Source organism: Trematomus bernacchii, unplaced genomic scaffold (assembly GCF_902827165.1).
Source record: "Trematomus bernacchii unplaced genomic scaffold, fTreBer1.1, whole genome shotgun sequence".
Lineage (NCBI taxonomy): Eukaryota > Metazoa > Chordata > Actinopteri > Perciformes > Nototheniidae > Trematomus > Trematomus bernacchii.
The window spans coordinates 6654350-6680047 of NW_022987656.1; the positions used below are offsets into that span (position 1 = coordinate 6654350).

The 25698-nt window shown below is 41.5% G+C and overlaps 1 protein-coding gene across 2 annotated transcripts in view; it reads left to right on the forward strand.

Moving 5' to 3' along the window:
* ccdc88c (coiled-coil domain containing 88C) overlaps positions 1-23926 on the forward strand; it is a 57888-nt gene extending 33962 nt beyond the window's left edge. The window contains exons 16-31 of one of the 2 annotated variants that reach the window (XM_034135214.1): positions 1139-1948; positions 2799-2926; positions 3007-3148; positions 3244-3354; positions 4212-4373; positions 4861-5138; positions 6410-6553; positions 7978-8164; positions 8592-8737; positions 9180-9269; positions 10765-11069; positions 14799-14888; positions 16736-16843; positions 16928-17065; positions 17719-17957; positions 19280-23926. In XM_034135214.1, the coding sequence (XP_033991105.1) occupies positions 1139-1948; positions 2799-2926; positions 3007-3148; positions 3244-3354; positions 4212-4373; positions 4861-5138; positions 6410-6553; positions 7978-8164; positions 8592-8737; positions 9180-9269; positions 10765-11069; positions 14799-14888; positions 16736-16843; positions 16928-17065; positions 17719-17957; positions 19280-20041 (3840 nt within the window). In that variant the 3' untranslated portion in view covers positions 20042-23926. The remainder of the gene's footprint in view (positions 1-1138; positions 1949-2798; positions 2927-3006; positions 3149-3243; positions 3355-4211; positions 4374-4860; positions 5139-6409; positions 6554-7977; positions 8165-8591; positions 8738-9179; positions 9270-10764; positions 11070-14798; positions 14889-16735; positions 16844-16927; positions 17066-17718; positions 17958-19279) is intronic. The other variant, XM_034135215.1, reaches the window with a different exon arrangement.
* Positions 23927-25698: the final 1772 nt, after the last annotated feature.

Sequence of the window (25698 nt, forward strand, 5' to 3'; positions counted from 1 at the left end):
CACAAAACATAAGCAAACAAAACAACTCATCTAATGTAGTTAACAGTCAAGAATGGTTGTGAAAAAGTTAAAATAAATAGTAATTCATGACAAACATAACAACATTTCACCAAAATCAGACAAAAGCATATTTTTCCAAACATTGTAGGGTGTTTGAACCAGCAGGAGACTGTCAATGTGTGAATGATTTTGGTAACACTTTACTGTATGACAGGGGATTTCTGAATATTTTCCATATACAAAATTCACAACAACATTGAGCAAATGCATTTTTTTTCAAACGTTATTGATGTAAATTAACCAGAAGTAGCGCAATAAAGGGATTTTATAGCAGTGCGTTGTATAACAGGGGAGTTATTGAATGTTGTTTTTGTTGAAAAATACCTTCAATTGTTTACTTATCTATCCTGTGCTTACAGTCATGTTCAATTCCCAGACATTTTTTGAAGAGTATTTAAATAAAAACATTAAAAAAAAATGTAATAATAGGTAAATACTCAAAATAGATAATAGTAATAATGGTAATATTATATTTTTACATATATTTTTTAAGTTATTATATATAGGCATTAAAGGTAGGGTAGGTAAGTTTGAGAAACCGGCTCGAGATACACTTTTTGTTATATTCCATGGAATGCTCTTAACATCCCGATAGTAATGAATATCTTAAGTGCTTTGACAAAATCCATAACAAAATGTCATCTGTGGAAGCCGTAGTACTGTAAAAAGCACGACCAATCATTTTAGCCGGCCCGGCTAAAGTAACTGGATGGCCTACCTGCCTGTCAGCCTTCCATCTGTGCACAAACTTATCTCGTGCCCTCATTGGTCATGTACGCGTTCGTGTGTTGGAGGAGGGGCTCTGTAAGGAAGTGGCAGATTTTCTCCGGCTGTGTATTTTCAAATTCTTGCGCACTGGAGCTGGTTTCTCCAAAATGACCTACCCTACCTTTAAGTAATAGTAATAGAGTCCAGGAGTGAGTCCTAAACCTGTGAATGAGTTAGCATGTGAGCACTTGCCATCCCTTGTCTTGATGTCAACGTTTTTTGTTTTGTTGTCATGCATAACTTATTCTTAAAAGCATACTGAATTGATTCAATTCTAACTCAGACTATATCTTCTCTGTCTTGCTTGTAGCTGGCCTCTCTGCGTGTTTGCAGCGAGCAGTCGGAGGCTCTGGAGAAGCAGGTGTCCTCCCTGGAGCAGGAGGTGCACCGGCTGAAGCGGGAGCTGGAGGAGGCCCAGGGGGAGGCCCAGGGGGAGCAGCAGCGGCTGGGGAGGCAGGAGGCGGAGCACAGCCTGCTGTCCAAGGAGAACCTGGACCTGCGCTGCTCCATGGAGAATCTGCGCTCCTCATCCACCCGTCTGGCCTCCCTGCAGGACGAGCACAAGGAGGTGCAGAGACAGACTCAGGATCTGCAGAGGAAGCTGGAGGAGGCCAGAGGGGAGGCGCAGGGAGAGAAGAAGAGGGCAGAGAGGCTGGAGCAGAACATGGCCACTCTGAACCAGGAGAAGCATCGCTTAGAGGAGGAAATACAGAGAAGCAAAGAGGACAGGGAAGAGGAAGAGAGGGAGAGGCAGGAGACGCATGTCAGAGAGGAGGAACTGAGAAGGGAAGTACAAGAACTGAAGAATGAGCGGAAAAGGAGGGAGGAAGTGGAAGAGGAGAGGAGGAAGCTCCAAGTGGCCTTGGAGCAGGCAGAGAAGGGCAGGAAGAACCTGGAGAAGGAGAGCTGGAGGAGCAGGACACTGCTGGAAGGGAAAGAGACAGAGCTGGAGGAGAAAGCCAGGAGGTTAACCACAGTGGAGAAAGAGGGAGCAACTCTGAAGAAGGAAATGGAGAGGCTGAGGGAGGTGTCGGTCAAAGCCAAGGAGCTGGAGAAGGAGAACAAAGAGCTGCAGAAACAGGCGACTATCGACAAGAGGACTCTGGCCACGCTGAGAGAGGTGAGAGGAAAACACTGCAGGTCACACAACACCTTATTTCATGTCTAAATAAAGAGGTGAACAGAAGTAAATAGACTTTAAAGACACTCTTTTCCTCACAGCTGTTGACAAAATAATGTTACCACATATTACCAGTCTTTAAGCGACTGTTCTGGAGAACAACAGGACTTTACTCAGAGGGGCAAACTTGGATAGAAATTCGTTAAAGTCATCAGAAAAAAGGAAATGTGACCTTTTTCAACTGGGCATATTCCCTCTGCTGAGGAAGCTCTTGATATGTGGGTGTGTTTGTTCATCCAATCGGAAGCTCTGAAAAGGAGACTGCCAATGTTCTTAGAAACATAGTGTTCTATTTCTGCATGATTTTAAAGACAATATTTGTATCATATTTTTTTTGGGCTTATCACCAAGGATGATCATTTAACAGATGAATACGATGAGACATGATACCCTGTAGCCTGTAACATGTAATGTAAGCTAACTAGCTAGCTAAACGTGTTAATGAAAGCTGACTTCCACACAGTCCCGGTGCTTGGTGCTCTCTGAGAGTGAGCGGCTCTGAATAACCGAACACTACATTCTAACAGCACTCCAAATGTACGAATGGCTAAGTTTGTGCCCAAGTCGAGTGACTATTTTCGAATGCACCCCATATAAAACCCCAGAATAGGTAAAGAAATTGACTTTGCGGTGATGCCATTTTTATCAGCCACTGATTCCAAGGTGGAGAATTAGCTCTTAATCTCAACAGAATAATACTGACGATAAATATGAGTCCTCATGTACTCTGTATGAAAGTGTTGATGTTCATGAGTTCTCATAGTCGTGTCATGTGTTGTTATGTCTCCAGGATTTGGTGTCAGAGAAGCTGAGTGTTCAGCAGCAGAGTGTTGACCTGGAGAGACTCAATGAAGAACTGGAGAAGATGGGACTGAACAAAGAGAAACTGCTGCAGCAAGAGCACACACTGGAGGACAGGTAGGGTCTCATACGCTGGTCCCATTCTAGGACTACTCATCAGAAGTCAATGACTTACATTTCTTCTGTGCACATGTCAGCAGGTACAGGCTACTGGAGTCTCGGCTTGAGGAAACTGTCCAGCAGACAATGAAGATTAAAGAGGAGAAGATCTTTTCTCTAGAAAGGAAACTGGAAGAGAGCAAAAAGCTCAACACTAAGCTACGAGCTGACCTATCCACTGTAAGACAGTCACACTCACATTCTAACCAAATGTTTTTACACATTACGAGCTGTTGTAATGTAGACTGTTTTACAATATGTGGGTTTTTTTCCAGGGAGAAGAAAACCACAACTCCCATCATCATTCGGAAAGTGACCGGGGTCAAGGGTCAGCCACGGCAGAACTGCTAAAAATCAAAGATCATATTATCGATATAGAAAAGAATGTAAGATGTTCTTTATTAAATACAGTTATTTCATATAAACGTTGTGCAACATGAACCAGGCATATGTGTGACATTATCTATTGATCACCATACTTTGAATAACAACCCCCCCCCCCCAGTGGCTGTAGGTCACAGTGTTATTAATCAGTGACGGGGATATCTACCAACTCATTGTGACCTCCGATACAATTTGCTCTAGTTATTTGTTCCATTAGGTTTCGAGGACATTTCTATTGTCTTTTTACACAATCCGTACAATACAAAACCTTGAAAGTTCTAATCAGGGTTGAAATATCAGCTTCAGCTAAATCTTTACTAAATCTGACACATCGAATGTTTCATTATCTCCATGATCGAAATACTGAAAACCTTGTCTAAAAATGATATGATTTTAAACTTAAGTAGTTATAGTATATTGGGTGACTAATGAAAAGGCCTTACGTCTGCCCAGTTAATGCTCCGCCACAGTTTGATATAATGTGTGATCACATTCTTATAAATAATAGTAAGTGAGTAAATACTATTTAGTTTGTTGGCTCTAAATCTCAGTATTGATTAATTAGATTTGCTTCGATGGCTAAGCTAACATTACCCATCTAATACGAGTAATGACGTTTTTTATTTTAAATAGGCTAGTATTTATTTTTACACCTAATTTAGTTTTTTTGTTATTCATATTTTATGTAGCTTATTTAATGTTATTTTAAATGTCTATTTTCCTCTAATTGATTGCGTTATAATTCACCCTTTTTACGTATTTGTTTAATGACAGAATATGGTGAACTACTCAATGTGCCTATTATCTATCATTTGGATGTGAGAATGTTCATTGTTTGGGTGCCTGGTGTTCCCTTCAGAACTCCTCCCTGCTGACGGAGAGCAGCCTGCTGAAGGGGCAGCTCAAACAGCTGGAGAACCAGAACACGTCTCTGAACAACCAGATGATGGGGCTGCAGCGACACACCTCCACCCTGCAGGAGCAGAACTCAGCACTACACAAAGAGACAGCAAAACTACAGGTACACAATTCAATCCTCTCACGTCATCATTTCTATTACATTTCTCAGGGAAATATATATAAAGGATCATGTGCAGTGAGGCGTTCATTATCGCCCGACGCGAAGCTGAACTGTGACAACAGCAGTGTAACTTAAAATGATGTCAGCACTGATGGAGGTTTTCTGTGACTGTCCAAGTCTGTTCATGTCCATGAACCAGTCTTTAAACACTGCCAGAGCCCATACCGTGTTCCTGTTAGTATTTACTTCCTGTCTGTCTTCTTCTGGTGATTTATCTGACGTCCACCGCTGGTCCTTTTAACCTCTTTCCATCTCTCCCTTGATCTTCCTTAGCAACGGTCATTATTTTTGCTTAGCAGCGGTGTGTTCAAAAGTATTAATAACCTCTGAAATATCCAAATTAACCAATCGGAATGTAATATTCAACTTAGCTGTGAAATACATTCTTAACAACTACTGAGTTCTAATGAATGGCACTTGCTCTTAGGTGGAAAACTCCACAATCTCTTCCCAGAGTGCATCCCTCATGGCCCAGAATGCCGTGCTGCAGGGCCAGGTCACGGCCTTGGAGTCGGAGGTGGAGTCGTGGCAGAGGCAGCGGGAGGAGGCGTGGCGAGGCAGAGAGAGCGTGCTCAGCGATCACGAGCGCCTGCTGAACGTTCACGAGAGGCAGGCTCAGGAGTACGAGCAGCTGATCAGTCAGCACGCCGCTCTGAAGGGCAAACAGAGGGCGCTAGAGAGCGAGCAGCGCACACTGCACAGCAAGTGAGTGAAGGACCAAAGAGTATCTATAACAAAAGATGACTCACTACAAGCTATAGTATATGGTACACACTTAGTTAAGTGGAAAGGTATATTAAGCAAACATTAGATGTCTTCTATGTTAACTGACATTTGAGGCATTACAACAAATCTGGATGATTTCATAATCTTCGGTCGAAGCTTATACCAATGAAGTCACAGTCACAGTGACATGGCTTTTAGAGCATATTCAGTTTCTGAAATGTGTCATACATAAGTCAAAACCTTGAAATTAGATTGTATTGTAAAACAAGTTTTTGTTGATATTGCAAGATAAATGTAGCTTTTGAAAGATATGAAGCTGTATGATTTTACATTCACCACATCATTGATAGATCAGGAATGATTAACAAAGTCAATGTAATCAAAGTGTTTGCCAGCTGAAATCTAACAACACACCTCCTACTATGATGTAACAGTTGAGTGAGGTTTATTATATTGGGTGGGGTACCTAGTCAAGACAAATCACATACCATTGCATACATTTATTCAAGTTTGTTGAAGATGAGTCATCAACCTACAAAGTACAAATATATACAACAAAATATATATGTATATATTTGTTTAAACACTGGGATAAGAGCTTGGAAACTATATTAGTTCTTTTCATCTTGTGTTTTTGATGCAGATGCTTTGCCACTTGTTAAGAATGAAAGGATGTTTATCAAATTGTAAGGTAGTATTACGTACTTAACCAATATGTACCAATGTTTATTAGTACTTCTAAACAAAATCAAAATAATCAGGTGTTTAGTGGATATACATCTTTATTTAGACCTGTCTTGTAGATATACTGTAGTTCTAAAGTTTAAGTAAATGAACTGAGAAAAAGTCATGTCTTCACTTCCCGGTCACTGATATTAAATTCAAATGTAATATAAATCGGCGTAAAGAATAAACCAAGTCAAATGACAACATAGACGATCCATATGACAAAACTGATCATGTGGATATACTGTGGATGAAAAAGAGGTATCCTGGACAACAGGCTCCTCAGACAACAAACATCCTCACACTGCCTTTCTGCCAAACAACACAGTTTCATCTGATACTCTTATCCCATGAAACATAATAGTGGCGCATCCCTGCTTAACAACCTTAATAACCAGCTCCACAGGTGAACAAAAGAAAGGGCCATACATGGTACATGCTAGATGGTACCAAGTGCTAATGCAAACACCAGGCTTTCTCCTGTTGGGATCATAGACAGTATGATGAATAATAACCCTCTGCAGGTATTGTATTTTGGTGCAGCAGAAGGAGAAATGGGACGAGCAGGAGGGGCACGGCCGAAAAGAGAAGGAGGAACTAAACCAGGAGCTCCAGAAGACTCGGCTACTGCAGCAGGAGAATCTACAGCTCAAATCAGAAGTGGACAGGTACTGGAAGATTACACACATGCCCCTTTCACACCGGCGCTTTTCCAGCTCCTGCTGGGAGCTAGAGCCTGAAAAGCGCCGGTTTTTCCTGTTCACACCGCAGCGGCGGCGCGTCATAGCTCCGGAATGCGGTTCACTTCCAACTCCAAAAAATTGTCGGTCCAGAGGCAAGAGCTTCGGAGCTATGACGCGGCGTCTCTTACGTCGAGGCGTGCAGGAAACCTTACTTTGACCATCCGTTCGCTGTTATTGGTCATTGTGGAGAGCAGGCAGACGTTTTGTTTGTTATTATAGCAGCTATCGGATGGAATCAATACATGGGCTGCACAGGTTGTCATGTCCGACTATCACAAGTAGAATCATAATGAAAAATACGCCGGTAAAATGTGCCTGTAGAAAACGGCTTAGCAAGTAGTCAGTTTAGCTTCGGTTGCTATGCTAACATCACCCATGTTATACCAGAGAAACTTTCATAACAGCGTTGTGATGCCAAACAGCGTCAATTCAGACTGACACACATTCACTTAAGGGGAACTGGGGATATGTATCAGCTGCTTGTGTGACAGTCAGACAGTGAATACTTTAGAGCCGTGTGAGCTAACCCGGAGCTAACGGGAGAATACACTCCCGTGGAAGAGCAGCCAGCACTGCAGCGGTCGGTAAATGCCGCTGAAACACATTAATAAACAATGAACCACGGCACTCTGGAGAAAAGTATAAGGTTGGAGAAGTCGTTATTTAATTTAATCTGGCTTCGTATGATTAAAAGCAACACGATCATCGACCTGACGCAGTCCCCGGCCCGTTGTTGTTGTGGGAGAAAATCAGCGACGTAAACTGTGACGTCATGACGCAGCTCTGGGCAGTGTGAACAGAGCGGGAGCTGAAAAGGGAAACCGGAGCTGAACCAGAAAAGCTCTCGCTAGGAGCTAGAAAGGGAAAAGCGCTGGTGTGAAAGCCGCAACAGTCACACCATCAGACATTGACAACAACAAGTGTAATGTTGTGGATCATTTTGCTGTGATAATGGTCCACAATGAGACAAACATGTTTGAAACTGCACACTGAGATTCACCAAAAGCATCCTTCATCTACATTTGACTTTCACACAATAACTCTATGATGACGCTATTCACTGGAACAGATAGTAAACAAATCTGTTCATTTATGTTCGGTTAAAAACGAGCTGTAAAACAGATTCAAAACGCATATATCAGAGCCTAAGGCAAATATCAAAGGTATGGTAAATCAATCCCATTTGTAAATCAGCTTGAAGTTGATCTTAAGTGATAAGGTTTTTGAAACAGGTTCAGGTACAGTTGAGCCATAGGCTGGTTACAGTGAGAGGTAGAACCTGGCAGCACACTTTGAGGTTATCTCTTGATTTCTCTCATAGTGGAATTCTCTCTGCCTTCCCCTTTTAGACTAGCAGAGAGCCAATCCCAGCAGTCCGGGCAGTGTGAGGGGCTGCAGCACAGAGTGAACGATATGAAGGGCTTACTAAGCTCCTCCCAGCAGGAAGTGAGTCGATGGATGGCACAGCACGACTCCCTGATGGAGCAACACCAGGGCCTGGATCTCACCATGACCAAACTGGACAACCACTGTGAGGTAAACTCCGCCTTCTCTTCTGCCATCAGGCAGTCTGGAACATGAAGTGATCAATATGTTTTGTAGCACAGCAGTGTTGTGACTGAAAACTATGAATCTTTCCTTTAGAGAACAAGGCTGGATGAGAGATGCTCTGGTTGCTTTGATTAGATACATTTTAATGTTTCAAACATTCCAAGTTTTGATCATATTTACGTAAATGGCCACCACCAATGTGTGGCCTCCTAGGCTTTTTCTTTTTGTGTATGCCCTGTAGTGAGCAAACAAGCTTATAGGTATTGTTTAAACTATTACTGGCTTACATTGGGTTTCTTCTATCGTTTTTTGTTATTTGTATTAGCACTGAAGTAGACTGCGTCTCTCCAGATCAGCATCTCATGTTACTGTCCTGACATGACTATGTGTCTCTGTGCATGTCTGTGTTTAGCTGTTGAGTCGACTGAAAGGGAACCTGGAAGAGGAGAACCACCATCTGCTGAGTCAGATCAACCTGCTGAGTCAGCAGAACCACACTCTCCTGGAGCGGAGCATGGAGAGCAAAGAGCTGTATCACCAGGAACAGAAACTATACATGTAACTGCACACAGCACCTGCAACTGCACACCGTTACACCCCGTACTTATGTAGTACACTACCAGTGACACAAGTATTCACATGTGGTGGTTAGGTGACTTTTCAAATGAAAAACTTTCAACAATTTCTTTCTTTTTCCCTTGCCAAACTGAAGTATTATTTAGCGCTTAACACGCTCGCATTCAATTGTTTGTGTCATTAGATTTCTTAGCTGTTTACAACCCCAAAAAACCTTACCATGCACCACAATGACTCTGTGGCATCCAGCTTGTTTGTGCATTAGCGCCCCCTTCTGATCCAGAGTGTGAATCTTTGTCTCTCCCATGCTCAGTAATCTGCCATCCAATGAAATGTACTTCCTGTTTTGAGTAACATCATCTGATAGGAAGACAAAATCACAATGTATGAATGTTTCTTTTCTTCTATGTCTTTCTTCATGTAGAGATAAGCTGAACGCTCTACGTCGTCAGAAAGAAAAACTGGAGGAGAAGATCATGGACCAGTACAAGTTCTACGACCCCACGCCTAAAAAGTAATGCTTTTATCAGCCCTTTCATTTTGAAAGATAACATGGAAAAGCCAGTGGTGTACAGTATTTACCTACATTTACTCAAGTACTGTACACTTTTCAATGACCTATATCACTCTTGCTCAACTACATCTCGGGTGCAAATATTTTACTCCACCACATTCTTTTGGCAGCTTAAGTTACTTTGAGGATTCAGATTAATAAAATATATAATCAACACAATAAAAAAAGTATGTATTATAGGTTAGACTAAACTTTATTGTTCACCTTAATGAAATGAACATATGACACAGTAGTTTATATAGTAAATATGTAAGCTCCTGCATTACCAGCTGCAACTTGAATGCATCAATGTTTAAAATACAATAATAACATATATATTAGGCTGAAATAAGCCATTGAGTGCTATACCCTTGTACTTAAAGTATATTTTGATTCTTTTTTTTCTTTAAATGTAAGTAACATTTTGAAGGCTGGACTTATACTGACCAGGGGCCTCATTTATAAAGCCTTGCGTAGGATTCACGTGGGAAGGTTGCTTACGTTGGACAAAGCAAATAAATACGCACAGACATTTTCCCATTTATAAAACACTGCGTACCGGTGTAGGACTTGCATACGGCACATCCTACGCCGGTTTCCCTTTTATAAATCACAATCAACTCGAAATGCGGCACAGCTTTTGCGGGCTTCACGTAACGCCCATATTTGTCTCCACTGCAGCCTGTGCGTCTCAACCCCCCCGCAGCAACTCTATATCCACCACTTAAATGAAATCAAACTAATGTGTTGTGTAATATCAGCTGCCAAATCTACCAAATATATGGTGTTCTTAGTTTCCATACCTCCTGTGTTTTATGAGCGACTTATCAAGTCTTAGCAAACGGCATAAAACATGAATACATGATAGTATATAAAACCATGCTCGTATCTATACAACCAAAACGGCCTCAGTTTAGATGTAATTCTGTCCTCCTGCTTACCGCATCATTTAAGAGAATACATGTCATAACATTAAGACAACATATTCGAGGTGGTTTTAACATATCTGTATTTATTTATTTCTCCAAGTTATGTTTTTGTGTGCACTGAGGAGTCTCAAACAGGCGTTTGTTTAATCATTTTAAGATTGGCTTCAATCTATTTTTGCGAATGAATTCTTCATATATGATAAATGAGAGGTAACATTTTATTTATGGTATTATTTCCACATATTTCTCTCCATTCTTCCTTCTGCCAACGGTGTCGCAGTTTCTCCTCTCTCCCGTTTTTGTGCGTACCACGTACGGATGGGTCAGAGTGTGCGTGGAGGACCGCACACTCTGACCCATCTGGCCCCAGAGTATTTCTACACTGTGGTATTACTACTTTTACTTAAATAAATCATCTGAGTACTCCTTCCCCCTCTGGCTGTAGTGTATAATAATGGCTGTAGTGCAGTGTTGCTTTTCTGCGGTATCAGCTCCATACCGTGGGTAACGTAGTTGTTTTCTTTCAGGAGGAGCCAGTGGTCCGGAGCCAAAGCTTTGGCCAAACTGATCAAACCCCGGAAGGAGAGCAGCAGGGAGCGGGGGGGCGACCGGGACAAGGAGGCAGGCAAAGACCGAGACCGAGAACGAGCCAAGAGTGCCCCGGACATCCCATTGCCCTCCCCCCCTCCCCTCCTCCCTCCTGAAACCCCCCCACCACATCACCAGCGCTCAGGAAATTACACGCAGGACAGCGGCCATGCCCACAGTAACCATAACAACCACACCGCCAGTCTGGGACCCCAGAGCCCAGCAATCACACCCATCAGCGCAGGTAAACACTCTCTCACAGACACACATACAAAATGTGATTAAATCTCTTAATACATCATAAATGACCACTAAATGTCTGATGATGGGCCTTTTTTTCCAAGGACCCTTACAATTTCCCCGTCAAAGACACAATTACAAAATGGTGGTGCAGTGAGAACATATTTGTGTAGGCCGACCAGGAAGTTAGCGTAACAAGGGCTCCCTCAACAAAAAGCTGTGATTTTCCACTTGATTTTTTAATTTAGCTGAAAAATAAGATCTTTGAAGATGACGTTAGGCTATAAACAAACTATGCGCCAGTAGCATGGCTGCGCATCACCTCCGCTAAGGCGGCTAATGTTTAGCTAGATGTTACATTATATTACATTGCATTGCATTTAGCTGACGCTTTTATCCAAAGAGACTTACAATAAGTGCATTCGACCAGGAAGATACAAACTTGAAGAAAACAGAATCATATAAGTACATCAGGTTTCATAGAGCTAAAACATTTCAAGTGCTACTCAACTGGCTTTAGAAAAGCCAGTCCTTTGTTAGTATATAAGTGCTTTGTTAGCAGTTCTTTAGTGGTCTCATTTAGTCACTTGTTAGCAACTGTTTTTATGACTCATGAAAGATTCAGACATTCACCAGTGAGGTATTTACTGACGTATTTGATGTCATAGAGAAAAACTGAAAATCTCTTCAGCTTGTGTTAACCACTAACCTTATACCTCATTTCCGGGTTCAAGAACTCATATCAGCACCACTTTATCCTAAATTAATGTCTATGGTTATATCTTCTCAGGATAGATGGAAAAAGGGTGTAAATGAAACAATTGATCATACAATGCACATATATTCAGCACATTTTTAGCTAACACTTTGGCTCCAAAACTTCAAAGCTGATTGAGCTTGTGTACTTGTGATCAGGCGCACTTCCTCACTAGTTCTCTAGAGGGAGCTGTTGGCCAACACATCACCCTCCACTGTATCTGTTTCCTCAGTCTCTGCAGTGACACATAGAAAAAGAACATTAACTCCCCCTGAGCCATAAGCTCACATTCTCTCAAACTTCAATATGTTTGGAATATGTGCAATGTACAATTACACTTTGTGATTTATGTAATATGTAATCAGTCAATTCGGGTACAGTTAAATGACTGTGTATAATGTTTGCCTTACATTTGATTAAGCCCAACAAGCACTAAAAAGGAGCCATTTCTTGCTACCTTATTGGAATGTATGTATGAGATGCATAATACACTTACCATGAATGCAGTCTAGTGTTGGTCCTTCTTCATTGTCACACCAACATGAAGAGATGGATCATGCTGAACAGGGCATGGTGTGGTTTATATGGACTGATGAAACAATGGGAGTCACGGACAAGGCAGTCAAAGAAATGGTTGGCGGTGCCGTTATTGTCAATATCTCTCTAAACAGTCAATTCTACAACCAGTATTTCTCAACATTTTGAATACAACTTGTGACAAGGGGTCACAAGTTGACATTTCTTGACCACACACAGTTAAAGGCAGGGAACCACTCATAGAAGTGTGTTCTAATGCATGCGCTTTTTTCATGGGTTTTCTTTTTCAATGCTTTATCTTAAGTTCTACTCATGGCTGAGCTCAATTCACATTTCAAATGGCTTTTTGATTTCATTCCACAATAATTCAGTTCAAATAACAATACATCTTCTAAACAGCAAAATGCATACGTCTTGTTTGTCTGCATAAATGACTCCCCACATAGGCTGGAGTCATGCATACAGTTTGTATCTGTCACTTCCTGTGCACTGTCGCATCATTAGTCATTTGGTTAGATAAAAGTGAGTTGAGGTCAGCCTTGAGTCTCATGCATGATTTGACTGTTTTCTTGTTTTCATCTAAAAGATCTTCTTGCATGATATTGATTATTTTCCATTCTGTCAATCACATACTAAATCACTTGTAATCAACTGTCTTTCATTTACTCATTATTTCATCATTTTCTTTACATTTCTCTCTCCATTCTCTTCATCTCAGCTACACCCACCCCAAAACGTTTCCGTTTCCTCCGCAGTAAAAGTCAAGAGAAACTCCTCCCCCTCTCCCCCCCCCTCCTCCTCCTCCTCCCGTCCCTCCCTCTCACTCACTAGAAGACTTCAGTTCTGGTCTTCCTCAGCTGACGCCATCACTAGCGAGCCAAACTCAGACAACGGAGTATTCTAACATCCTCTTCATCATCCTTTTAACCATACACATCATCATCAGCATCGTCTTCTCTGACACCCCCACATCAGACTGTTCAACAACCCCCATCTCTGTGACTCTCAGCACTCCAAATGCACATATCATACATACACACAATCCGATAAACATACACAAGCAGGTTCATGCTGCAGGTGTGAGCCACCAAGTATTACTAGTAAGTAGTGTGTGTGTGTGTGTGTGTGTGTGTGTGTGTGTGTGTGTGTGTGTGTGTGTGTGTGTGTGGTGTGTGTGTGTGTGTGTGGTGTGTGGGTGTGTTGTGTGTGTGTGTGTGTGTGTGTTGTGTGTGTGTGTGTGTGTGTGTGTGTGTGTGTGTTGTGGTGTGTGTGTGTGTGTTGTGTGTGTGTGTGTTGTGTGTGTGTGTGTGTGGTGTGTGTGTGTGTGTGCTGTGTGTGTGTGGTGTGTGTGGTGTGTGTGTGTGTGTGTGTGCTGTGTGTGTGTGTGTTGTGTGTGTGTGGTGTGTGGTGTGTAGTGTGTGTGTGTGGTGTGTGTGTGTGTGTGTGTGTGTGGTGTGTTTGTGTGTGTTGTGTGTGTGTGTGTGATTGTGTGTGTAGTGTTTGTGTGTGATGTGTGTGTTGCGTGGTGTGGTGTGATGTGTGTGTGTGTGTGTGTGTTGCTCTCCCTCTACCATACCTGCCCCCTGAGTTCAGTGTGTGATTACGCAGACATCTACACGTCACTACAAATGGAACGTATATGATACCGTATGTATTTATGTTGAAACTGAATTGTCTTCATAAAAAGAAAGACGTAATACAATAACTCTTTATATCAGATTCATTACTTTTTATAATTGAGGGACATGTTTCCTTCCTCTTTATTTAATTATCATTTTTCACAGTATTTTCAAAACAAAGTTATTTATTTAATTTGAAGATTTAGTTTGAGTTTTTTTTACCTCATTAGATATGACAATAGACATTTAAAGCTTAATTCAAAAACCTCAATAGAAGTTTCCAATGTAAAAAAAAAGACTTTTGGTACTGCACTAATATAAATAATATGAGTATTGTGTGCGATCACCTCACTTCATGCTTTGAATGCTTTTCATGTTATATTAAGAGCACATCTCAGTGTGTGTGAGTTGCTCTAAATCGGATGCTTTGCTGCAGTTTTCTCTCTTTCTCCTCAGTCAGCAGTCACCATAGCAACCGCACTTTTCACCTAGCACCTCTTTTATAACCTTTTTACAACCAGCAGCTGACGGTGGCTTATATAAGCTAATGTTAGCTTACATGAAGCATAGTCAAGGACATTATGTTGTCTGTTGGGCTGAATGTTAAAACAATTTCCATTCATGTCCACACCTTCACTTCCAAAACACAGTCATAATGTCTAAATAGAATGACAACTGATATCACAGTGACTTATAAGCTTAAATGAACAAATCATTTCAAATGTGTTGCTTGGCTTTCCTGCTGCTTGCTGTAACACACAACATATGTCTCACCGTCCTACTATGGCACGCAGGTTCTAACATTGTGATCGGTCTGCAGGTTTGACGGACAGGGGCCGGGGGGGTTATCGTAGCAGCACCCCAGGAGGCAGCAGTGAGAGCGTCAATGGAGAGAACGGACATGGACAAGGTAAGGAATTGTAAATCCAGCAGGAGAGTGAGCTACTTGATTAAGATGGAAGTTCATTCCAGCTTTCAGAGGCTTGAGCAGGCCTGTTTTCAAGCGTAGGTAAAGACACTGGTATATTATAACTAAAGGGATCCAATAGTAACAACCATGTCATGCTAGCTTGTTGCCAAAGAAGGTTACTGAGCCAAAGTTAGGCATGTACAGTGTTATATACCACCTGCTTGGAAAGAATGTAAACAACTGGAATCACATGGATGCAATCACTTTTCATTTAGTCCAAACACATTTCACCCTGTAACTCAATCACATCTTTTGCAATATTTAGTGTTGACAGTGGCTGATTGCTCTTATGCAATTTCTTTCTGACGGAAATACAGCCTCCGGGGGCAGGGGTTCAATCTTTCTTGGGCTCCGATAATATCCAGTCAAAGACTTCCTCTTCTCTGTGCTGGTCACTGTAACAGTCCGATTAGCAATTTGAGAAGCAAGCATTTAGTTGGTGTTGAGAGACACATTACATTACATATCATTTAGCCACAGAATTTGTTATATGCAGATATCTGCATTAAAAAGTCAATGTAACGTCATGCTATAGCCAATGAGTTCCAGGGTTGCATTTTGACCAATGTGTTACGGCTGTTTTGCTCATTAAACGGGCTAATTACATGCTAAAGCCTGCTTAAATCCTGCTTTTTTAAAATAAGACTATTGGCCAAAACCAAGTCGTATTTATCTTTTAAAGACTTGGAAAGGGTTATTAACGCCTTTGTAACCTCGAGACTGGACTATTGTAACGCTCTGTATGTGGGTATGGACCAGGCCTCAATCAAACGCTTACAGCTAGTCCAAAACGCTGCTGCACGTTTGCTGACTGGCCACAAAAAGCGCGACCACATCACCCCTATTCTGGCCTCACTACACTGGCTTCCAGTTCGGTTCAGAATTGATTTTAAAGTCCTTTTATTTGTTTTTAAAGCACTAAATGGGCTGGCTCCGGCCTATATAACTGAACTGCTCCAGCGCTACACCCCAGCCAGAGCTTTAAGGTCTGCTGACCAGCTGCTGCTGGTAGTGCCCAAGACCAGGCTTAAAACCAGAGGGCACTGAGCCTTCGCAGCAGCTGGCCCTAGGCTCTGGAACACTCTGCCCCTCCATGTGAGGTCGGCCCAGACCCTAGGGGTTTTTAAATCTAAACTAAAAACACACTTCTTCTCTCTGGCTTTCTAGTTAGAGCGGAGCACGACTCCTGACTTTTCCGTGTGTTTTATTTTTATTTTGTTTTTAAGATATATCTGTTGTAATTTATTGTCGTTTATTGTGATTTGTAGTAATGTGTTTTTATTACATGTACAGCACTTTGGCTCGACCAAAAATCGCTTTTAAATGTGCTATATAAATAAAACCTGATTTGATTTGATTTGATTTAAATGGGTTTTCTTGTCACGAAAACATGAATGCTTCCCATACTAAATATACATATTCTGCATTCATATAATATAAGCGCCAGGAAAAATGTAGTATTATTATTATTATTATTATTATTATTATTATTATTATTATTATTATTATTATTATTATTATTATTATTATTATTATTATTATTATATATAGATATCTGTTTATAGTGATTAGTTTGATCTTTGTTGATTTCAAACCTTAAAGTGTACTTGTCAAAGCTTAGGTTTCCCTTTCCCCAATGTCTCTTGTCCTCCAATGCTTCCTGTTAAAAATCTTTATTTTAGATGAATGCTTTGACATATTTTGTAAAGGAATATATTTTGATAGCATGTCTTTATATCAAATGCTGAATTGAATGATGATCATATTAACATTATGTTTCCCCCCAGGTCCGGCCCACAAAGCTCTGAGCTCCACTCCCAGCCATCAGTCTCCCTCACTGGGCCTCCCTAACAACTCCAACCCCCGACTGGGAGGCCCGGCCCGCCGGCCCAGAGGTCAGCCCGCTGGTTCAAAAGTAACCTTATATAGAAGCCATTTTTTAAAGTTTCTTTTTTTTTAAAGTGTGTACATTTTTTCAGGTCTGTTATTTGATGAAGACTCTCGCCACAACACTTCCGACTCCATATTTAGTCCGCATGGCAACACGGGAGGTCGCCCGGGGTCGGCAGACTTCAGCCACAACACCTCAAGCTCCAACTCACCCGTCAACTGCAGAGGTACACACTGTGTATTTGTACACTTAAATCTAAAGTCATATTCAGCCCAATGTGTACAAATCAATGTACATTACTGAAAATACATTATTTTATCAAACTCTAATAAAAATGTGTAAAAAATCTCTATAACTAAAAGATGAATAATTGTATTAAATTATAATATAACATTTTAAATGTAGATAAACATTACTGAAAATGGAAAAAAGTATTACATTCTAATAAAAATGTTTAAATACTGTATATTTAAACACTATTTAAGGCTATTAATATTATTAAATTATAACAAATATTGTTTAAAATAAATATACATTACTGTAAAAATATAATATCATCAAAATATAATTTAAAACATTTTAAAACAAATATACATTACTGAAATTAGATCATATTGAAATATAATTAAAATTGAAAAATAAATATACATTACTGAAAAGAGATATTTAAAAAATATTATTATTAAATATATACAAATATGTTAAAATAATTATACTTTACTTAAAATATATATTTTTAAATGATAATAAAATAAATGTACATTACTTAAAGTAGATCATATAATTAAATGTACATACGGTTAACAGACAGTGAATCCTGTATTCATCTGATCGTAGTTTTAGGTTCAGTCAGTAATAATAAAATGTTTTTCTTATTAGACCCATCAGATCGCCAGACTCGCTCAGCCAGCCTCTCCAGTGATGATGTCACGGGTCTCAGCCAATCACAACTGGCTCTGTCACGTAGCTCCACCCTTCCATATGACCACGTGCCCCAGAGGGCTCAACCACAACGTGGGGTTGGGGTTCGGAGTAAGACTTGTACGTCTTCTCCTGTTAAGGACATGTTGACCCTGGAAGAGTTTCTACATGAGAGCAACCTGAAGTCACCTCCTATGGTAAGAAATGTATGCAGTATGGTCAAAACAAATCATCGCTGAAGACAGTGAGATACCTGCAAAAAAAGCATCATTATAATGCAGACGCAGTTAAAAGACATAGGAAGTCATTCCCCTCTACTGTTGTGCTTCTATCACAGCTGTTCTACAGTGGGGTAACTGTACAACTAAAGTCAGGGAATACAATTAACGATCTTGGTAAGTCAGAGGAAGTGTTGAAAAACTACAAATGAGTCACTAGCTGAATGTGTTTTCATGCCTTAACACTGCCGACAGCTGTGGTCGGAGGCATTGGCCGTTATCTGTCCTCCCATTCTCGTGAACACAATGCCTCGGAAACTCTTGAGGGAATGTCTTGAAACTTTGGCACAAACCTTTTGGACTCAATGATGAAGTGATATTGTGGTAAAAGTCAAAGTCCGGTGACCTTACAAAACTAGTTTTGGCTATAGCTCAAGGATTTGTATGCTATTACTCTTAGTCTATGACTAATAGGCTCAACTATGAAGAGATGACATTTCATTTTCAAGTAGTACAAGTAGGGTAGATTGTGACCATCCGCCGGGTCTGCTACAGAATGGCTGACTAATGGCATAATGGTATTGCTTATATAGTTTATACCTTGGTATTAAATGTATATAAATATATAAAACACTAATTTAAGTTTCTTGTGAGTGGCGGCACAGATTAGACTATGACAGGTTCTGCATGTTCCATATTCCTAACTTGTGTTTCAGTTTCCTTTTCATCAAATTACATGGAGGTGACAGGGTATGCATACTAAACAAAGGACAGGAGGTGGGTTACTGGTTCAACTTTAGCCAAACAGCACATGTGTTGACCCAAGAACCCCTCACAACTTGATTCAAGTCATGGTCATTGTTTTAGATTCTAATTACCAGAGGCACATGTCAGTGGAACACGAGTAGCACAACGAGTAGTATTCACACAGCAGTGGCATTCCAACAGTCAGAGATAGCGTATGTCAGTTGGCGTTATCAGTCAGTATATGCTGGAGTTTAATACATTACATGTTACTTATTATTAGACGCTTTTATCCAAAGCGACTTACATACTCAATACTGTGGACAATCCCCACAGGAGCAATTTGGGGTGAAGTGTCTCAGGGACACAACGACATGCTGACTGCAGTGGGGTTTGAACCCAACACCAAGGCTCTATCCACTGCGCCACACGCCTCCTAGAATTGATGTGTTTCATGGAGCAGTGGCATGCCACCACTTGGACATTTTTGTTAGCTAACCCCTTTGATAAAATACAATTCTACCTTTTTATTTTTTCTTACTTTTTCCTTTGTCTAGGTGTCAACAGGAAGCAAGGAGGACTTAATGACTGACTACTTCACCAGAAGTCCCGCCCCCTCGGGTCCCCCTGGCAAAGATCAGACTCCTACCAGCTATGTCACGCCCACTGTACAGGCATCCAACCAGAGGCCAGGACAGAGCGTCAAGCCGTTGCCCCGCCAGCCTGTGGGCCAATCACCAGCCTCGGGCCAGACCGTCATCCAGAGGTCCGGCCAATCACTGAGCAGGGCGTTCAGCCTGGCCTCGGCTGATTTGCTGCGCTCAAACGGACCAGACAGTTTCCATGGAAATGACGGCCAATCAGATGGGGTTGTCCGCAGACCAGGGGCAGGGGCTAACGGGAGGGAACGCCCTCTGTCTGCTCGGCTGGCTGGCCCAACCAATCAGCCTGCAGACAGCAGCTTCCTGAATCTGCCCATTCACCATTCCACCTCTCTCAATCTGCAGACAGAGAGACACGCAGAGAGAGAAAGAGAGAGGGGGAGGACTCCTGTCTCTCGGAACGGCCCCACCCCGTCCTCCACCTACCACAAGGTGGCTGAGGTTGCCATGGTCACCCCTGTCAGGGCTGTGTCGGCCACGCGGCCTGAAGAACCCTCAGTAAAAGGGGAGGGGCTAATGTCAGGTGACTCCTCCCACGTAGAGAAGGAGAGTGAGAAGGCAGGGTGTGGATCTGTGGAACGGCCCAAAAGCACGCCCTCGTCCCCCGATCCCAACAACGACCCTCAGACTGTGTGGTATGAGTATGGCTGTGTCTGAACGCCGACCCTAAAGAACCAGTGTGGCTCAACCTGGAACTGGATACAGACTGCTGGGGCTGATCATTGGAGCTTTACAAACCCTCAGACACAAGTTATCAGTCTCTGAAATGTAGATAAATGCTTCAACTCTTGGAAGTCTACTCTTTGCTCCAATTCAACTGGAAATAAGTCCAAGAGCTGTCACACATGCATTGCTTGATCATGCGACATTCCTGCTGAAAGTTCGACAAAGTTGAACTCCATCGAATAGGAAGATGCAACTTTTAAAACCTGGAAAACAAAGACACATTTTGAAGGAAACCATTTATTTATTGAATCAAAAGCTGAATCTGTCTGAGGTGGATGCAATATGGAAGGATTTGATATGAACACACCAACACTATAGATGGTCTCTGAGGATGCTGGAGTACATTGCTATGCCGTTTCATTTTCACTGTGTTCACTGTAATCACAAGCAGCCTCCAGTCCACACCATGGGTTTTTCAAAGGTGTTGCATTAACTGGCTGTTTTTTAATACTGAATGTTTTGACCAAATGATCACATTGTTTTTTAAAGACTTGAACACATACAGAAATGGAGATTGGAGCTGAGAATCCATAACACTTAAAGCCTGCAGGTACAGAGGACAAGAATACCAAGTCTGGGCTCAGTCTATGAGCTGGAACTCTTTGACTGGGGTCAACCCCTGCTGGGGTTTACCTGGAATCAACCAGGAACAAACCATCATTAAAAAGACTGGTTGAACTGAAGTGAATGCAAACAGAAGCAACTGAATGTATCGGATCTCTCCTCCTTTTTCTGTTTGCCTCTATTATCTAAAACAAACACTGGAATACAGGAGCCGGAGAGGGGAAGGAAAGGGGGGGGGGGGGGTAAAGCAAAGAGAGTAGAAGCAAGTGATGGAGGAAGGGGTTGAGGGGAGCTTTATTGAGAACACATTGATGGATGCTGGGATGGACAGATATAAAAGTGGAAGCAGTGACTTGAGGAAGGAAAGACAAAAACGACGGGCAGGGCTGCTCCCAGTTAAATTACAGTCTTTCTCCCTCCATCTTTAGACTCTGTCCCAGCATGCAACACGCTAACACTTTACTGGAAATGTTGTTCTGCCCGAGCCAACACTAGTTTCACAAACACACACACCAACACACACACATGTGTATATAAATATATATAATGATATATACAGACGGGGGAATTGTCCTTGAGGGGCTTGGTTGTGGCCTCGCTAACCATTGAGCTGGACTTAATTCACACACACACACACCACAGGGTGAACCACTGTGTTTTTGGGAGAGTGTACCGCTGCATGCTAAGTGAGCCGGACAGTTTTAAGTACGGCACAACAGAGAGGGAGAGACCCAGAGAGTGCAGACCCTCTGTGGAGAGGAGAGTTTGCATTGAATGAATTAGCTCTGGCAACAGTTGGGGGTTGTATAATAACTGAAAGCACCAAGTGTTTGCTCGATTCTCCAGTCAGTGAACGGATGATTTTGTCCTCAGCTCAAGTGTCTCTGGTCACTTTGGTGCGCCATACATATATCACTTCATACGAGCATATGTTCTATTGAGTGGTGCAAGGATAAACATTTTTGAAAGGCCAGAAATTGTCATCGCAAGGGATCCTTACGGTGGCCGACAAGTGCAAATGCGCAATAGCATAACAAACTTCCATTAGGAGAAATGCGCTGCAATTTCTAACAAAGGATGCAAATGTAAAAACACAAATGTGCCAAAGCACACGCAAATAAAGAAACATCTTCACCAACTTCAACTACAGATACGTAGTGTTTACTAAAAGCACTGCATGAATGCAACGCTGCAAAAGCTCCAAACGCACCAAAACGTGAACACTAAAACACAGTTTGGACCCGAGCGCTCGTTGATGTTCGGGGATTATGAAGTTGGCCCTTATATCATAAGCAATCATGCGATCACAGATTAGCCGATCAAAAGTATGTTTTAGGTCACTTTACAGCAGCTGTGACAGTTGACCAACTTTATAACTAGATCATTTTTTACATTGGCATCATTGTTGAAAGTGCAGTACGTTTCTCCTAATTGAAATGTTTATGCCGTTGGCACCTCTCGGCCACCGTAGGCCAACAGTAAAGAGTCAAAAGCTCAAATGAGGGTATAAACAAGTCAACATGGCATGGCTGCACATAGTAACCGCTAAGCTAAAGGCGGCTAATGTTCGGCCTGATGCCATTTAGTAGTCTCATTTAGCTACTAAAGCTTCAGACATTCAACAGTGGGGTATTTACTGACCTTCATTTCAGGCATCGAACCAAAAACACATTCAAGAAACGCTCATTTCTAAGTTTGAGGATTTGTGATTCCTGCACTGCTCTATTATGTCCTCTGAAGCTTCTTGACTCTATTCACAACACCGTGTCACTATGTTGGACATACTCACTTTGACATCACTGATTTGAATGTAATCACATCAAGACAGAGATATATTAAACGCCTCTTGTCCCCTTATTAAAAGCAGCAAGATGATTACAAGATGTTCATCTTTCACACACATTTAACTGAACTATGTTTCAATCACACACAATGGTGTAAGACTGGGGATGATGCACAATGAGTCCGATTCAAATGCAGACACATTTAGCTTTTAGTGTTTTCATCACGACTCTTGGGAGGATTTATAAATACTTGCTCCATTTTTTGAGCCCATTGAAGAAAGAAAAGATGAGGAGGCGGAAGACATTAAGGAAAGTGCGCCTTAGAGACAGTCGGTGTTAATGTAATGAATGATTGTTATGCTAATTCTACTGATTTGACCCCTGACTGTACTGCTGTCTGTAATTACTAACCCATCCCTCCTGCATTGTTAATGACGGAGGCAAAGACATTCCTAAAAAGCACTAGAACGATGATGAGGAGGAGGAGGAGGAAGATGCAACACTGGAGAATGAAGATTTGACTGGAATCCATCACTAACCGTTCCTCTCACCTTCCCAGCATAAAGCACATGTCAATATGCAACAAACTAAATTATTAAACCTGTAACATTTGTACATGACGTTAGATTTTATAAACACGGGAAAGGTTTAGAAGACTTCTGGACTAAGACTTCGCCTTAAAGAAAAACATGTTTGTTAATACCAAAAATCCAGATCAATACCTGTGAAGTGTTTTTTGTTGTTATTGTATTAGATCATTTTAGCAGATGAAGTGAAATGATATGATGCACTGTAGGTTGATGCTGTCTATGTACCTGCTTCGTGTGTATGTGTTTGTGTGTGTTGCATTTTTGTCAGCACTCATTTCATTATTAGTTCTGTGTGTGTGTGTGTGTGTGTGTGTCAATTTGCTGATGTCAAAAGAAAACAACATTGACATTTCGTTATTAGAAATAGAAAATTCCAAGAACAATTGTTTTTTAATTTAAACTACGCCATCACACACACACACACACACACACACGTGTCTCAGTTTTCTGGACCTGTGTGTATGTGTGTGTCCTGACTGTTTGTCTGTGTGCCTGCTTTGTTTACTACCTGTGTGTCCACTTTAGTTAGTGTCCCATGATTCCCTTCTCATTCTGTGGTTCTTATTGATACCCTTTGAGAGGATCAGCGGCTGCTTCCTGCTCACTGACTGATCCCTTCCAATGTGGGTTAGTCACACAGTCCCCGCAGAGGAATACTGAGAACCAGATAGTCATGAAGACGTTAGAGAGAAGTAAAGCAGAAGGGAAAGCAGCGCTGACGTCACTGACATTTCCTGCTGTAACTGGAATAACCTCTACTTCACTTTATGACTGCTCTGCTGTGATGGGATACTGTTGAAAGCTACTATTGTCATTTAGTAGAGACTGCTGTAATTACACCCAAAAGCTTTTTGGTAATAAAGATTTATGAAAATGAACTGAGGCTCCTATACCTGAGTGCATTTGAAATTCACAGCTGGCAACTTTATGAACAAAACTCTGTTAGCGGAAATTGAAAGCAACATTAATAATCACCTGAAACTAAGAATTGTGTTCTCAATAGCTACGAGGGAGCAATTACTGTCTACATGATCCTCTTCATTTGAGTTATTGTGCCGCCATGTTTCTACAGTAGCTCATAACGGACAAACATAAGAACATTACATTACACGTTACTTGTTAGACGCTGTTATCCAAAGCGACTTACATACTCAATACTGTGGACAATCCCCACAGGAGCAATTTGGGGTGAAGTGTCTCAGGGACACAACGACATGCTGACTGCAGTGGGGTTTGAACCTGTGAGCCCCTGATCCGAACACCTACGCACAACCCACTGTACTACACACCTCCCAAGAACATAAGGACTACAGACCAATAGCCCTCACATCAGTGATTATGAAATCACTAGAAAGAATTCTGCTCTGATTTCTTATCAGTACAACACAAGACAAACTTGATCCATACCAATTTGCCTATAAACAAGGGTGCGGTACGGAAGACACTGTGGCTACTTTGGTTCACATCATCACTAAACATTTAGATAAAGGTAACACCTATGCAAGAGCCCTCTTCCTAGACTTCTCATCAGCATTCAACACAATACAAGCAGACATCTTGGTGTCAAAAATGGAAGTAAATCCATACCTGATTTACTGGTATGCCGCTTTCCTCACTAGTAGAGAGCAACTTGTGAAGGTTAACAAAACCCTGTCATCTGCCATCACAACCAATGTAGGTGCCCCCCAGGGCTGCGTGAGTTCAGCTGTGCTCTTTACTCTCTACACTGATGATTGTCGTACCAACACACCAAATCAAGTCATCATTAAGTACTCCGATGATACTGCAATAATATCTCTGCTCAGTAACACAGACGACCCTGAGCTGCACCAACAGGCTGTAAATCAGGTGGTCGAGCGGACTGATGGTAATGCTCTTGAGATCAACACCAAGAAAACTGAGGAAATCATTTTTGGCTCACCATCTGACTCCCATAAAGTCCCCATTGTCATCCATACAGATGAAATCAAGCAGGGAGTTTCATACAAATACTTGGGTGTAATTCATGTAGTGAAACTATTCATGTGCAGGGTTTGAACTTTAAAAATGTATTCCGTTACAATAACTATATGTGAATACAATCTAATCAGTAAACTAAGTATCACTATACAAAAGTAATGTAACCTGATTACTTTTGGATTACCTCAATATCAAGTACTATAGGAAGTTTTTTACTTAAAGGGGACCTATCATGCAAAATGCACTTGTGTACGTCTTTTAAACATGAATATGTGTCCCCGGTGTTCCAGGGAACTCACCAAGTATCAGAAAACACAACCCTCTCTATTTTCCTCCATACCCAAATCTCTAAAAAAGGGGCTGCAACAGATCTGATAAAAACTGATCCAGATTTGAACACTGTCCTGACGTCAGGACAGTGGCGCTATGGCTATTGGGCCAACTCCACCAATCAGGAGGAGACAGCCACGGCCATTGCCGTTCGAAAGCGCTGGAGACGCTGTAGTACATATGCCAGGCCAGTAGATGGTGCTGTTCTCACTGAATCTGCCCTTGCAGAGCAGAGCTAAAAAAAAGTGCAAATTGAGCGAAATGAGGCATGGCTAAAATGCATGATCTGTTTGGTATTTTGAAAACAGAAACGTATAAATATACCTTATATAGGTATGGCCCTACAATATATCATTTAAAT